This window comes from Rhinoderma darwinii, chromosome 3 (genome assembly GCF_050947455.1).
Source record: "Rhinoderma darwinii isolate aRhiDar2 chromosome 3, aRhiDar2.hap1, whole genome shotgun sequence".
Classification (NCBI taxonomy): Eukaryota; Metazoa; Chordata; class Amphibia; order Anura; family Rhinodermatidae; genus Rhinoderma; species Rhinoderma darwinii.
The window spans coordinates 127396946-127414530 of record NC_134689.1 but is presented as its reverse complement, the minus strand read 5'-3'; the positions used below and the strand labels follow the sequence as shown (position 1 = coordinate 127414530).

Genomic DNA, 17585 nt, shown 5'->3' with positions numbered 1-17585 from the left:
TCCTAGTGCCAGCCCATAGAACAGACAGCTATATATACACAGACAAATGCAGTTAAAATGGTGGGTAAAGTGGGGTCAAAGTGTTACAGACACAGGTTACAGTGCGGGTTACATAACAGTGACATAACAGGTTACATAACAATTACTTAACAGGTTAAAAAAAAAGTGTGCAAAGGAACACTAGTAAGTTGTAAACCAGAAATAATCAGGGCAACAGTTATGTGTGTTGCTAACCTAAAGTCAGCATTTATAAGAAAAAAAAAAGAGGTAGTAGTAACGCTGTAGAAAACTGAATGGTGAGACAGGTCGTCATGGCAACCTATAAACAGTAGGAGCAGTTGGCTGCTGTGTCAGTCAGAGATTTAGTGCAGAACGGCATCTTGGGTTGTCAGAGCCGGCATATAGGAATGTGGGGAATCCTTTTCTAGCGCTTATCAACTTATCAGCACTAGTTATACAAAGTCCATACTACAGCGCAATGCGTTGCCATGGCAACTTGTAAACGGAGAAAGAAAAAAAATGCATTTTATATTACCTGCTGAGGATATGCTCAATTAGGCCCCATGCACACGACCGTAAAAAAACTCAGTAATTGCGGACTGCAATACGGTCCGCAATTACGGAGCCGCCCGGTTCAATTGGTCACGGACACCTTTCCGTAGGGCTACGGAAAGGTGTCCATGCCGTAGGACCGTGCCAGGAAATATGGAACATGTCCTACTTTTCGGATTTTGCGGGCTGTGCTCCCATTCTTTGTATGGGAGCATGAAACGAAAATGTGGCCCACGGCCGACCGTGCCCGCCGTGATTGCGGGCCGTGATTACAGGCACAGCCGTGTGCATGAGGCCTTAGAGGATGACATAAAAAGTTAGATATGTAGGTTGAAAGGTGGTGTGTACAATAGGGATAATATGGATCAAAGAGTCCGCCTGAAGATTAATAAATTAAATGGGCTAATCATCAATTAAGCATAAAATCTCAGGACGTACACCAGGTACTTCTGGGAAATGGATGACTAAAATGATGCATTCATGCATGTGTATAAGAAACTGATGTCTGCATAAAAAACATAACCAAATTAAAAGATGAACACATATAAACTGTTTCACAACGGTGAATGAATTGGCCTCTAGGTCAAAAGTACAAGTATGCATAAATATAAAATACAAATGTCTCCATAATAACATAAACACGGATTAAAAGGTCAGTGATTAAATACATCAATGCTTAAAAAACTATACCTTAACCCCTTCCCGACATTTGTCGTATGGATACGTCATGGAAAGCCAGTGCTTCCCGCAAATTGTCATATGCTTACGACAAATGGATGGCTGAATCGGTGCCATCATCCCCGGATGTCAGCTGTACCTTACAGCTGACACCCTGCTGTAATGGCGGGGACTGAAGTTAGCTTTGACCCCCGCCATTAACCCCTTAAATGCTGCGGTTAAAAAGTGATCGCTGCATTTAAGGTGTTTGCAGCGGGGGGGAGCGGTGGCTGCAATGGCAACCGGAGGCCTAATAGTGGCCTCCCGGTCTGCCTGGTATGGAAAACCTTACAGGCCCACCCAAAAGCGGGGCCTAAAAGCTTCCGTATCCGTCGGCAAGATAGCAGCGGCTCAGGTGATGAGCCGGCGTCATCAGCGGTGTACGACAGCTGTATGTTACAGCTGACATCCACCTGTAATGGCAGGAACTGGAGCTAGCTCCGATCCCTGCCACTAACCTCTTAGATGCAGCGATCGCTACATTTTAGTGGTTGGCAGCAGATCGGCAGCTCTGCCCTGCAATCGCAGGGCTGCAGACTGCTGCTATGGCAACAGGAGGCCTAACAATAGCATCCTGCTCTGCCATTACGGAAGCCGATTAGGCCCCACCCGGAGGCGAAGCCTAATCGGCTTGCTGTCAGTGAATGACTGACAGATCTAACACATTGCACTACATAGGTAGTGCAATGTGTTAGAAAAAAACATTACCAGTTGGACCTTCAAGTCCCCTGGTGGGACTAAAAAAAAAAGTGAAAAAACGTTTTAAAACATATAATAAAAGTTTCAAGTAATAAAATAAAACGATATCAGCCTTTTTCCCAGTCCTTTATTATTGAAAAAAATAAATAAACCATACATATTTGGTATCGCCGTGACCAGGTATCATGTAGGATAGTTAATGCCGATACGGCCTGAACTATAAAAATATGTTATTTATTCCACGCGGTGAACGGCATAAAAAGAAATCCTGAAAAACACCAGAATTTCTGTTTTTTGGTCACTTTGCCGTATAAAAATTAAAATAAAAAGTGGTCAAAAAGTTGCATGTACCCCAAAATGGTACCAATAATAACTACAACTCGTCCCGCAAAAAAACAGCCCTCATACCACTACGTCTATGAAAAAATAAAATTAGTTAAGGCTCCAAAAAATATGCAGCTGTGCAGGCCCGAGGGGAACATTTCTTCTGTTTCAAGAGGCGATATATCATGGCCCTAAAATTAGGGAACCAGGAAGGGTAGGGCCCAAACATATCTGCTGGAAGCGAGGGTGCCCGTATTGTATCAGGACAACACTTTCCCAGCAAAATTCCCCAAACTGCAACGGTGCCGAGTGTGGACCAAAAGGGGGATAAGTAAGAACACTGTGCGACACTGTCCTGTGAAGAAAGGATTGCTTCGCAGCATAACAAATATCTATGGATTATTTTATTGTTTTTTTTACCCCATTATTATACCACCTGACTATGCCCCTGATGTGTTCTGCCCAGTTTACATGTATCCCCACATTATAAACTGAAATACCAGTAAAACTCCAAACAAAACTACTACCAAGCAAAATCCACGCTCCATAAGCCAAATGGTGCTCTGTCCTTTCTGATCCCTGCAGTGTGCCCAAACAGCTGTTTACTTCCACATATATGGCATCGCCATATCTGGGAGAACCCTTTTAACAATTTTTGGGGTATGTGTTTCCAGTGGCACAAGCTGGGCACGACATATTTCCCACTGAAATGGCATATCTAGGTAAAAATTGAAAGGTTTACTTTGAACCATCCGCACTGCAATAATTTATGGAAAATACCTGAGGGTTGAAAATGCTCACTACACCCCTTAATAAATGCCTTGAGGAGTGTAGTTTCCAAAATGGGGTCACTTCTCTCTTTTATTATTTCACATCAGAGCCCTGCAATTGTGAACCAATACTTTGTAAATCACCAAATTAGGCCTCAACTTCGCATGGTACTCTTTCACTCCTGAGCCTGGTCGAATGTCCAGGCAAAGGATTAGGGCCACATGTAGGGTGTTTCTAAAACCGGGAAACAGTATAATAATTATAGAGCTGTCTTCTTATGGTGGCAAAAGCTGGACACCACATATTGGCATATCTATGGAAAAATCCCATTTTCACTCTACAACATTGAGTGCACACCAATTTCTGCAAAACACTTGTGGGGTTAACATGCACACTACACCCCTGGGTGAATTCCAAAATGGGGTCACTTCTGGGGGCTTTCCACTGTTTTGGTCCCACACGGGCTTTGCAAATGCGAAATAGCAACCAGAAACCAATCCAGCAAAATCTGCACTCCAAAAGCCAAATGGCGCTACTTCCTTTCTGAGCCGTACTGTGTGCCCAAACAGCAGTTTATGACCACATATGGGGTATTGCCATACACGGGAGAAATTGCTTTACAAATGTTGTGGTTCTTTTTTTTCCTTTATTTGTTGAGAAAATGAATTTTTTTTTAATTAAAGCTATGTCTTATTGAAGAAAAAGGATTGTTTTTAATTTTAATGCCCAATTCTAATAAAATCTATGAAACACCTGTGGGGTCAAAATGCTCACTACACGCCTAGATGAATTCTTCAAGGGGTGTAGTTTCATGAATGGAGTCATTTTTGGGTAGTTTCCACTGTATTGGTACCTTAGGGGCTTTGCAAAAGTGACATGGTGTCAAGAAACCAATCCAGAAAATTGGTGCTCCAAAAGCCAAATGGTGCTCCTTCTGTTCTGATCCTTGCCGTGTGTTCAAACAGCAATTTATGACAACATATGGGGGTATTTCCGTACTCCAGAGAAGTTGCTTTACAAATGTTGGGGTTCTTTTTTTCCTTTATTTGTTGGCAAAATGAAAAATTTTGAGCTAAAGCTACGTCTTATTGAAGAAAAAGGATTGTTTTTATTTTCACTGCCCAAATCTATGAAACACCTGTGGGGTCCAAATACTCACTACACCCATGGATGAATTCCTCAAGGGGTGTAGTTTCCTAAATGAAGTAATTTTTTGGACGTTTTCTCTCTTTTGGTCCCCGAGGGGCTTTGAAAATGGGACATGGCCTCCGCAAACCATTCCTGCTAAATTTGAGCTCCAAAAGTCAAATGGCGCTCTTTCCATTCTGAGCACTGTCGTGTGTCCAAACAGCCGTCTACTACCACATTTTGGGTATCGTTTTACTCGGGAGAAATTACTTTACAAATGTTGTCATGCTTTTTCTCATTTAGTCCTTGAGGAAATGAGAAAAAATTAGCTAAACCTACATTTTCTTTGAAAGAATGTAGATTGTCATTTTTACGGCCTATTCCAATAATTTCTGCAAAAAAACTGTGGAGTCAAATTGCTCACTATATCCCTAGATAATTTCCTCAAGTGGTGTAGTTTCCAAAATGGGGTCACTTGTGGGGGGGTTTCCACTGTTTTGTCCCCTCGGAGGCTTTGCAAATGTGACATGGCCTCCGCAAACCATTCCTGCTAGATTTGAGCTCCAAAAGCCAAATGTGCTCTTTTCCTTCTAAGCCCTGCTGTGTGTTCAAACAGCCGTTTATGACCACATGTGGGGCATTGTTTTACTTGGGAGAAATTGCTTTACAAATATTGCAGTGCTTATTCTCCTTTAGTCCTTGTGGAAATGAGAAAAAATTAGCTAAACCTAAATTTTTGGGAAAAATTTAGATTTTAATTTTCACGGCCTACTTCCAATATTTCTGCAATTAACCTGTGAGGTCAAAATGCTCATTATACCCCTAGATAATTTCCTTGAGGGTGTAGTTTCCCAAATGGGGTGACTTTTGGGGGATTTCCATGGTTTTGGCACCGCAAGAGCCCTTCAAACCTGACATGTTGCCCAAAATAAAAAGGAGGCCCAAAATCTACCAGGTACTCCTTTGCTTCTGAGGCCTGTGCTTCAGTCCATTAGCACACTATGACCACATGTGGGATATTTCTAAAAACTGTAGAATCTGGGCAATAAATATTGAGTTGCGTTTTTCCGGTAAAACTTTCTGTGTTACAAAAAAAAACAGGATTAAAAATGAATTTCTGCAAAAGAAAAATGAAATTTGTACATTTTACCTCCACATTGCTTTAATTCCTGTGAAACGTCCAATGGGTTAAGAAACTTTCTAAATGCTGTTTTGAATACTTTGAGGGATGAAGTTTTTAAAATGGGTGATTTATTGGGAGTTTCTAATATATAAGGCCCTAAAAGCCACTTCACAACTGAAGTGGTCCCTGATAAAATAGCCTTTTGAAATGTTCTTGAAAATGTGAGAAATTGCTGCTAAAGTTCTAAGCCTTGTAACATCCTAGAAAAATAAAAGGATGTTCAAAAAAATTATGCCAATCTAAAGTAGACATATGGGGGATGTTAATTATCAACAATTTTGTGTGGTATAACTGCCTGTCTTACAAGCAGATACATTTACATTTAGAAAAATGCAAATGTTTGCAATTTTTTTGCTACATTTTGGTGTTTTTCACAATTAAATACTGAATGTATCGAGCAAATTTTGCCATTAAATAAAGTCCAATGTGTCACAAGAAAACAATCTCAGAATCGCTTGGATAGGTAACAGCATTCCGAAGTTATTACCACTTAAACTGAAACATGTCAGATTTGAAAAATAAGGCTCTGTCAGGAAGGTCAAAAGTGGCCAAAGTGGGAAGGGGTTAATAAATAATTACATATAAACCAATACACACATGCTAGTAAATGACTGCCAAAGAGTTGTTATGCATTATACATATATATATATATATATATATATATATATATATACACATATATATATATACATATATATATATGGAAAAACTGTAAAAAAAAACTTAGAATGTAAAGTATGAGAATCGGTCATATAAAATATAATATATTAATGAAATTTAGCCCAAAGTCGAAACCTCAAACGGTAAAAAAAAGAAAAAAGGGGGCACCAGTAACTATATAGCATTATATAGTTACATATACATGTAACTATAAATACATATAGCTACATAAATATATAAACAAAGTAATCATAGATCGTGAAGGTGGGGTCACGTAGTGGGGCCAAAAGTAATCACATCAGACGAGCAAAAGAGTGAATCTGGTAACATTTTGGAAAGGTGTGCACCGAAACCCAGGTAGCAGCCTTGTATAACTGAGCAACTACTGTAGAGTTTGATACTTGATGACCCAGGAGCCACCAACAGCCCTTGTAGGATGGGCAGTGACCTGAAGAGGAGGAAGCTCACCCTTGGACCGATAGACTTTCAAGATCACAGATCTTATCTTACGTGCAACAGTGACCTTGAACCCTGCTGAACCCTAGAATGGCCCCTCAAGTACAACAGGAAATGGGGTGCCGGAACGACTCTCTTGTAGTCAAATAGACACAGAGTGCACTCACCAAGTAAAGGCAATGAATAACCCGTTCCCTTGCATGAGAAGGGGACGGGCCAAAATATGGAACGAAAATCTCTTCATTGATATGGAAAGCCAAGACGACCGTTGGTAGAAAAGAAGGGACAGGTTGGAAAACCATCTTATCCTTGCAGGTGACCAAAGGGTGGGAACTGCATTACAGGGCAACAAGTTCCAAAACCCTTCTAATAAAGGTGACAACAATCAAAGAAGGACACCTTCCAGGAGAGTAAAGGTGGTGAAACATCAAAACCTGATTGCAGGAAATCCAGGAGTCTAAGTATAGAACATACCATAGGATGGAAACTACGCTCTTCACACCAGACAAAATAAGCCTTCCATGTGCAGTGGTACATCTTGGCTGATTGAGGCATCCTGGCCTTCATCATCGACTGAATGGCTGGTTCAAAAAAATTCAAGGCCCTCAGAAACTTGGCTTCAATAGCCATGCCGTTAAACGCATTTGAGTAAAAATGGGGTGCAATAGCGGAAAGGAGGTCAGGTCGAGGGGGAAGGCATCAGGGTGTGTCTGCAAGCAGGTAGTGTGTCTGCAAGCAGGTAGAATAGATCAGCGTTCCAGGTTTGATTATGCCAATATGGCATCACCAGGATTGCAGAAACGCCTTCCCTGTTTAGCACTCTGGACAAGAGGGGAAGGAACAGATACTGGGGGAAAAACTTACCTCACGGAGTGCGCAGGGCATTGACCTCAATAGCCCTGGGATCCCTTTCTCTGACCATATAGGTTGGAACTTTGTGGTTGAGATGTGACATGAAAAGATCCACATCTGTTTGGCCCCACTTCTCGCAAAGGCAATGGAAGGTGTTGGGTAAAGCGATCACTCTTATGGGCCCAGCGTCTCTTGACTTACAATGCATTCGGAAAGTCTTCAGACCCTTTAAATTTTTTCACATTTTGTTATGTTGAGGACTTGTGCTAAAATAAAAGGCACATATTTAGACTAACAAGCAAATTATATATATATATATATATATATATATATATATATATATATATATATATATACACACTACCGTTCAAAAGTTTGGGGTCACCCAGACAATTTTGTGTTTTCCATGAAAACTCACACTTATATTTATCAAATGAGTTGCAAAATGACTAGAAAATATAGTCAAGACATTGACAAGGTTAGAAATAATGATTTTTATTTGAAATAATAATTTTCTCCTTCAAACTTTGCTTTTGTCAAAGAATGCTCCATTTGCAGCAATTACAGCATTGCAGACCTTTAGCATTCTAGCTGTTAATTTGCTAAGGTAATCGGGAGAAATTTCACCCCATGCTTCCAGAAGGCCCTCCCACAAGTTGGACTGGCTTGATGGGCACTTCTTGCGTACCACACGGTCAAGCTGCTCAAACAGCTCTATGGGGTTGAGATCTGGTGACTGCGCTGGCCACTCCATTACAGATAGAATAACAGCTGCCTGCTTCTTCCCTAAATAGTTCTTGCATAATTTGGAGGTGTGCTTTGGGTCATTGTCCTGTTGTAAGATGAAATTGGCTCCAATCAAGCGCTGTCCACAGGGTATGGCATGGCGTTGCAAAAGGGAGTGATAGCCTTCCTTATTCAAAATCCCTTTTACCTTGTACAAATCTCCCACTTTACCAGCACCAAAGCAACCCCAGACCATCACATTACCTCCACCATGCTTGACAGATGGCGTCAGGCACTCTTCCAGCATCTTTTCCGTTTTTCTGCGTCTCACAAATGTTCTTCTGTGTGATCCAAACACCTCAAACTTCGATTCGTCTGTCCATAACACTTTTTTCTAATCTTCCTCTGTCCAATGTCTGTGTGCTTTTGCCCATATTAATCTTTTCCTTTTATTAGCCAGTCTCAGATATGGCTTTTTCTTTGCCACTCTGCCCTGAAGGCCAGCATCCCGGAGTCGCCTCTTCACTGTAGACGTTGACACTGGCGTTTTGCGGGTACTATTTAATGAAGCTTCCAGTTGAGGACCTGTGAGGCGTCTATTTCTCAAACTAGAGACTCTAATGTACTTGTCTTGTTGCTCAGTTGTGCAGTGGGGCCTCCCACTTCTCTTTCTATTCTGGTTAGAGCCTGTTTGTGCTGTCCTCTGAAGGGAGTAGTACACACCGTTGTAGGAAATCTTCAGTTTCTTGGCAATTTCTCGCATGTAATAGCCTTCATTTCTAAGAACAAGAATAGACTGTCGAGTTTCACATGAAAGCTCTCTTTTTCTAGCTATTTTGATAGTTTAATTGAGCCCACAAATGTAATGCTCCAGATTCTCAACTTGATTTTGCAGCGATCTTGCAGGCGGTGGCGCAGATGAAAAAATACACTGATAGGAAGGGAAGGCCGACTACTCAATTCTCCCCCGCAGCTAAAGTCTGGTTGTTCTCTAGAAATATTTGTTTAAAAATTCCTTCCTACAAATTTGCTCTGAAGTTTCTCGGTCCCTTTGAAGTCTTACGATAAATCAATCCTGGGTCCTACAAACTACGTCTGCCTCCTACCCTCAAGATTCCTAATTCTTTCCATGTGTCTCTCCGGAAACCGGTACAGGAAGTCCTCTAACTCTGCAGCTGCTCCCAGTGTTTCTTCAGATGTCTTCGAGGTCAAGGAGATTCTGCACTACAAGAAAGTAGGAGGGAAGACCTGTTATCTTGTGGACTGGTAAGGTTTTGGCCATGAGGAGAGTTCTTGGGAACCTAAAGAGAACATTGATGCCCCAGCTCTCATCAAGAAGTTCTTCCTACGCTGTGGACCTAAGAAAAGGGGGCATAACGGGGTGAAAACCGTGGAGGCTGCTTAGACAACGCCCTTAAAGGTGGCCCTACGCCAATCCAGCAGAGTAGCCCGGTGAGTCCACAAACCTGCTGGTCGTTAAAACTACAGATTTTCTGTGGATGTAGGCTTCCTCAAATCCTTCTGTCTCTTCATGAAATCCCAGACAGTTTCAATAATGTTGAGATCAGGGCTCTGTGGGGGACATATCATCACTTCCAGGGCTCAATGCTCTTTTTTAAAATGAAAATAGTTCTTAATGATATTGGGTCTATGTTTGGGGTCCATGCTGCCGAATAAATGTGGAGCCAATCACACGCCACCCTGGTGGTATTGCATGATGGATAAGTATCTGCCTGTATTTCTCAGCCTTAAAGACACTATTTATCCTGACCAAAACCCTAACTCCATTTGCTGAAATGCAGCCCCAAACTTGCAAGGAACCTCCACCATGCTTCTCTGTTGCCTGCAGACTCTCATTATTGTAACACTCTCCAGCCCTTCAGTGCACAAATTGCCTTCTGTTACAGTCAAATATTTCAAATTTTGACTCATCAGTCCAGAGCACCTGGTGCCATTTTTGTGCACCCCAGTTCCTATGTTTTTGTGCATAATTGAGTCGCCTCTGCTCGTCTCCATGTCGAACGTATGGATTTTTTTATGCAATTCTTCCAGGTAAGGTGACCAGCAGAGAGAGAGAGATTAAGTGCAGGGGACTGCCTGGTTTCCAGACCCCCGCAGAGGACTGACTAGGTTGTAAACAAGCTGACCTGCAGCTAAGGAAAGTGAAGACAGAAATAAAACGTAAATAAAAATAGCAGCAGACTTGAGAATCAGGTAATGCTTGCCTCCTATGAACACTAGGCTAAAACTGATTTAGCTAGTGTCAGCCTGCTAGTGGCAAGGGCCTATAACCATGTTGCTTTATCCCCCAAAGGTATAAATGAGGGAACAATTTTTTTTCTTAGACTGAATAAGTAGTATTAACCCCTTCCTGTCCTGTAATAGTATGTTGTGGTCATTTCTGTGTACCACTAAATTATAATAGCACAGTGATGATGCGAGCACAGGTGAACTGTCTCTTTGACACTACTATCCACCCTACAGTTGATACTCCAGTAAAAATAGGTGTATTGGTGTTTGCATTACTACAGTTCATTATATTGTCAACAAAGGGGGGGGGGACATTTCTGACTTTGCTCTGGGACCTTATCAAGTTATGTTCCTGGCAGAATGCTTAATTTTTTTCTCAAACTTAAAGGGGTTGTCCTGGCACGGACAACTGATGACCAATCCACAGGATAGGTCATTAGTATATGATCGTGGGGTCCAAAACCTGGACGCCGCAGTGATCAGCTGCTCCGGCTGCTGGATGTTATGCAGGGTATGCACTATTCCGGGCCGGAAGCAGATGGCTCCGTGCACAGAATAGCTGCCATGCTGCAGAACAGCAACTCTGATCCTATTCACTTGTACTGCAGTTCGGCCGCTATTCCGTGACCTGAGCCATCTGCTTCCGTCATGGATATCCGGTGCTCGGAGGCAGCTGGAGCAGCTGATCGGTGCGGGGTCCAGGTGTCGTACCCCCACGATCATATACTAATGACCTAACCTGTGGATCGGTCATCAGTTGTCCGTGCCCGGACAAACCCTTTAAGAAAGGCTCCTGAGTGAGCTGAATAAAAGAACATCTACACTGCAATCGTTTCCATTGTACTTTTGAACAAAAAGGGTCTGATTGGAGAAATTGTAAATCCATCTTTCATAGTACCTTACCTCTGATCTTGCTGTGTTTTCCAAACATGTTCAATCTTCTGGTTACTGGTTTTTAAAGATGTCTTTGTGTACATTTCTAACCTCTTCCGTTTTGCCAACAGAGCCTTGCTGATGTCCGCTTTATTTGAAAAGATTCAAACGTAAAAAATTGTCATCTAACTTTTAAATAGAACAACCCCTTTAACCTATAGTTATTCCCAAGGCTGGATAATCGTTGGTGTTGTTGGCGCTCAGGACCCCTGCTGTACCTTGGAACTGACCTCCAAAATCTATTGACTCCTGTGTGAGTTTCAATATAATTAAAACATAATACTTACATACAGTAGCTTTAAAAAAAGACACATGTCCATCATATTCAACTTACATTTTTTTAGATCAATTATACATCATTCATTGCTAAATTAGTTATAACCATCAATGCTATTAGTCATTCAATAAGCATCTAGCCCTTCTTAAATGCTGTCAATGTATCGGTCATTACTACCTCTTTGGGGTAGGGTATTCCTTAGCTTGACTACTCTAACTGTAAAATAGCCCTAATACAGGGAATAATTGTCTTATATTGTGCTCTGCAGGCTGTGGCTGGAAGGCAGTTGTTTACTAAGATTTGCTGTCAAACTCATCAATGGTAACTACACTTACAGTGAACTAAAAAGGCCTCTGGCCAGTCAATACACAATACAGCAGTGAATGCTTTGTCTCACAGCTATTATAAAGCTGCAGCAACTGCACTTGGGAGCAGGGGTGATCCACGCACACATGCATATGGTGATATCGTAATGGGCAACTGTAGGTGACATTGCCTGACATCTCTTTAAGGTCCCAGTATGGTAGGTCACGCCCATCCACATAACTCCCCCTAGCCAATTGGCTCAGGTAGTAATGCGTTCATGACCTCACCATGCAGACCGGTGGCGTTTGCACATGCTCCATGGGCAGGGCCGCCATCAGGGGGTATTAGGGGTACTGGTGTGAGGGGCCCGGCCAAACCTAATTGAAAGGGGGGCCTGGCAACTGCCGCGACTTGGCTTTGGTAGGAAAAAATGGGCCCCAAAAGAATATCGTGAGCTGCGGCCCCCCCCCACTCTCGTCATGGGGGCAGTCAAACCGCCCGCCCGACCGATCGCGCGCACACGAAAACTCCCGCGCACCCGCGAAAGCCCGGAAGCGCGCACCCGCGATCGCACCCGTTAGCATTAACCCGTTAGATCAATGGTGACTGAAACGGAAGCTGTGCTGCCACTTTCACTTTCCGTTGCGGGGTTCATCCGACGGAAACCTCAGACGGAACCCCGGAACGGAAGCGAACGGTGATGTGAACAGGCCCTAACACAAAAGTTTTGTATTTTTTTAAGCTGGTTCACAAAAAAAAATAATTCCAAATTCTACTGGACCAATTGCCTATTTAGAGACAGGCAGCAGCTCCAGGAGCGACATCATAAGGGACACACTAGGTGGATATGCTGAGTAAAACTACACAGCTTATCCGCCCCGGTAGCCGCAGGGAATTCTGCCAGCAAAACCGCACCAAATAGTGGCGCAGGTTTCGTGAGGCTTGTCCGCTGCGGGAATCCTGCAGGGAAAAAAAAGTTTAGACTTTCCCCGGCCGTATTTTAGGTGACGCATCTCTCTCTTCTGAACGTAGCCCCGCCTCCTGGGATGACGCTGTAGACCATGTGACCACTGCAGCAGTCACATGGGATGAAACGTTATGACAGGAGGCCGGGCTGCGCTAAGAGTAGAGGATCGCGTCACCAGGACTACGGCCGGGGTAAGTATAAACTTTTTTATAAACGTTTTTTTTTCCTCATTTGTGATTTTTGCGGCAGAACCGCAGCATTTCCGCAACAGAGGAGCAGCGATCCCACAGCATAAATTGACATGCTGCGGCTTAAAAAGCCACACTGCAGGTTAATTTTTTTTTGCAGCGTGTGAATGAGATTTGTTCAAATCTCATCCACTCTGCTGAGACTGTAATACGCTGCGGATTTTCCACAATAAAATGTGTTGCATAAAATCTGCAGTGTTCATGCCTAGTGTGTTCCTAGCCTAAGGCCGGATTTACACAAGCGCGTGCTTTTTGCGCGCGCAAAAAACGTGGCATTTTGCGCATGCAAAAGGTCCATAACAGCTCCGTGTGTCAGCAGCGTATGATGCGTGGCTGCGTGATTTTCGCGCAGCCACCATCATTATGACACTCTGTTTGTATGTTTGTAGCACGTGGTGCTTTTCTGTTTTCATTCATAGTTTATACTGCTGCGGAAGTGTTGGGCGTGATTTTCACGCACCCATTGACTTCAATGGGTGCGTGATGCGCCAACCACGCACAAATATAGGACATGTCGTGAGTTTTACACAGCGGACACACGCTGCGTGAAAATCACTGACAGTCTGCACGGCCCCATAGAGTAACATAGGTCCGTGCGAGGCACGTGAAAATCACACACGTTGCACGGATGTATTACACGTTCGTCTGAATAAGCCCTAACAATAAGGCCCAGTTCAGAGAGTTTTTGGGCCTTGATATTGACTCGGACACTGCGTCAGAATCAGCACCAAACAACTTCCAAAACCGCCTCCCATTGATTTAATCTGAAATCAATGGGAGCCAGTCGCGGAAAAAAGAAAAAGCAGCACGTCCTTTCTTGCCACGGTTCCGCCTCTGACCTTCCATCGAAATCAATGGGAGGCAGAAAATGCATTTTTCGCTGCATTTTTTTGTCTGCTGTCCTCAATCGCCATAAGCAAAAAACGCGGCAAGATAGTGTGGGCAGGTCAAAATCTGCCTCAAAATTCGGTGCGCGGTTCCAGGCGGTCGCGCGGGCGGTCACGTGTAACGTGTGGTCGCTGGTGCGCGCTGGTGGACGCATGCGCGGGCGGTCGCGAGTGCGCACGCGCGGGAGTTTGCGGGTGCGCGCGATCGGTCACGCGGGCGATATTTGACAAGAGGGGGGGCCCCGCAGCTCACGACATTCTTTTGGTGAAAAAAACGAGCACCATTGCAGGGGCCTGTTCTTTTTTCTACCAAAGGCAAGTCGCGGCAGTTGCCGGGCCCCCCTTTCAATTAGGTTTGGCCGGGCCCCTCACATCAGTACCCCTAATACCCCCCTGATGGCGGCCCTGGGTAGCATGATATAGTGCTGGACGGAGTACCGTTAACAGGCGGTGCCACGGTAGGGGGGCCCAGAAAATGTAGCTGTATGGGGCCCTGAAATTCCTGATGGTGGCCTTGTCCATGGGTGTACAGTGCATGCAGCAGCCATCCTTGTGAGAGTAAACACCCAATACAAAGTCAGCAGCCATTTTTATGTGGTCTAGAGGTGGCAGACATTTTGGCAAGCTGACAAAAGGCATATTAACAAGGGTTAAATGTAAGTATGCATATGCCCCTGATTTGTATCCAATATATTGAATATGGAGCTAAATAAAGTCTATAGACATGCATACATAGATAGGGACAAAGACCACAATATTGGAAATATTAGACCGAATATAAAAACACATACATTAATACTAAGTCTATATATGTCTATGATGTTAAACCAGATGTCAAGGAAGTATAGCATGTACCAGGAAAAATGCGCGTTTGTGTAATGAAAAAAGGAGAGGTAAATCTACAGATATAGAGGTGATAAAGAATATACATGAAGTGTAACCATGTGCTAATAATAAATAAAGGAAGGAGTGTATATGAAAATGTACAAATTTTTTTTATTATATATATATATATATATATATATATATATATATATATATATATATATATATATATAAAAGAAAATATATATTACAAACAAAAAAGTTAGTGTGTTACACCTAATCTGTTGATAACCAGGGAATAAAATACAAATACTGTGTTATGCGTCATGCCATATATCATGCATGACCTAAAGAGTTGGAGTTGAGTATGAACTAGTGAAGATGTGTGATGTGTGAACCTGTTCAATTGGTGTAAAAACTAACCTGTATTGCCATTGATAAAACATAAAAATGATGAATATATATACACTTGAGTGTACCACTCACAGTAAGGATAAATAAAACTGAAAATACGGTGCAAAAAAGTAAAAGAATAGAGTGTGCAAGAGGCAAAAGGAGTTAAAAACAAATGATATCAACAAATTGTGTTTGTGTACCAAATTGTGTTTGTGTACCATTAGTGAAAAAAATATAAAAAAATATATCCATTATATATTCCAGGTGTGATACATACACCCCAATACCTGTACCCTATAAACCACACACTAATACAGTACAAATAAAATAGAACTGTATATTATATACACTAAATGGTACAAGTTGCAAGATACGTATGTAGCCATCTTTAACTTGACTCTGATAACTTGCTGCAGCATGATATCACACAACAAAAGTCATTGAAAATTTAATTGAAAAAGTCAAGATAAGGGATTTAGCCACTGTTTATTTAATGCGTTAAAAATCAAGATAAAGACAGCTACATACGTACATACAAGATAATAATGCGGAAAACTGCAGATCTCCTGAATGGGTAAGGCCATTCATTGTCCACAAATCCAGTATCCATAGCTATATGTTCAATTTCTGTTTCTCGGGCAACAATCTTCTCCTCTAATGCTGTATTTAATCAATAATTGAAGGGTATATACTAGACAGAACAGAAACAAAGTTATAATAACCATGTATAAACATGGGTTCAATATAATCTATATGGTATCCCATCCTAGCCCAATACCCTATAGTAGCAACCAGGTAACACAGTGAGTTCATGTTTTAACAAGATTTGGCCCTATCTCCAAACAAGTCTGGGTAAATGGGAACGTGAACAGGTGGAAATCTTGGTCTAACAGGTCTGTAATTGCGTGAATGCACTTCATTGATGAAGTACATATTTCAAGGTTCTAGGCAGTCATTGGAGACGTTTTACAACTAAACAATAACCTGCTAAACATCTGTCTGACATATACCATAAGAAAAACATGTATGAATTTCCTTGATCTCATAATCACTGTGGACACTGAACATAAGATAAATACACACTGCCATACATCGCAAGGGCACAAGTGTGATTTCGGTACTACACGCAACATCATCACACCGCCCTTATGTTGTACGTGCCATCCCCACAGGGCAATTTATACGGACAAGGTGGATATGTGAACATGTGTAGGAATTTGAGAAAGAAGCTAGAGAATTGGAACAACGCTTCTTGAGACAGGGCTATAAACCCACGTAGATCAGGAAGGGATATCAAAGAGCAAAAAAAAAAAAGATTGAAGTAACCTACTGAATCCAAGACCACATCCCAGAGAACAACAGGAGGTGACAAGGATTACTTACTATCACATCAGATGGAATGACATAATGAGTATATACAAAAAATACTGGCCCATAATAAATGACAGGATGTGTACTTCAAAGAACATCTAAAGTTCCAACCTAAAATTATTGCTAAAAGGAGTAGAACACTGGGCGATAGGCTGGTCCATAGCCATTATATGACACCTAAGTCTGAATTTATCTTTTATTCCAGAGGCCCAAGATGGAGTTCATAACACATGTGGAGACTGCTCAATCTGTAGACACATAGAAATATGGTGAAAACAGATATTTTCAGCAGGAGATCGAGAATTTCCTATTGTCCATTTTAATAATTGCAGAACTTCCTCGGTAATTTATTATGCCACGTGCGAATGTGGCCTAATTTACGTGGGCCTGACCTCCAGAGAGCTTCGTGTGCGGATCCAGGAACATGTTGGGCATGTCAATAAGGAGATACAAATACCTAAAATTGAGGTGGACAAAATTAGGGAATTGTAGCCAATAGCAAAACACTTCCTTGAATTCCAAAGAGGGCAATGCAGACACCTAGATATTGGAGGCATTGACCATGTCAACCTGGGAGCACACAGAGGCAATTTGAAGCAGAAACTGGCAAAAATAGAGTGTAAATGGATCACACTACTGCAGACTATCTCACCCATGGGGCTAAATGAGAGACTGTCTTTCTATTGTTACCTGTGAGTATCAACATGATAACTGGCTTCCTATGACATCTTCTTAAGATATTTTGTTTTTAATTGAGGGGGTCAGGAAATTCTTATTGTTGGTATAGTGAGTTGACTTCTGTGGAGATCGGGCCAAATCTTGGCTTATGTTATAACAAAGTGACCGTGTTATCTGGTGGCTATACATAGGATATTGTTGGTAGTTGCAACGACCATGGCCACAGCCCGTCGTTCTGACTTACCTCTCGACGGCCGTGGCCATGGACATGTGTGTTCTCTGCAGGGTCGTCCCCCAGTGAGGTGCCGGCACTCACTTCACTGCGCGTGCAGTCTTAAAGGGCCAGTGCACGCATAATTGCAGGAAGTCTGCAATCAAG

At 42.4% G+C, this 17585-nt stretch overlaps 1 protein-coding gene across 5 annotated transcripts in view; it reads right to left on the bottom strand.

Annotated features, from left to right (window-relative positions):
- The window catches only part of SYCP3 (synaptonemal complex protein 3), a 152684-nt gene that overhangs the window by 26900 nt on the left and 108199 nt on the right, over positions 1-17585 (bottom strand). For all 5 annotated transcript variants that reach the window (XM_075856695.1, XM_075856692.1, XM_075856691.1 and 2 more), the window contains exon 5: positions 11222-11339. In XM_075856695.1, coding sequence (XP_075712810.1) covers positions 11222-11339 — 118 coding nt within the window. The remainder of the gene's footprint in view (positions 1-11221; positions 11340-17585) is intronic.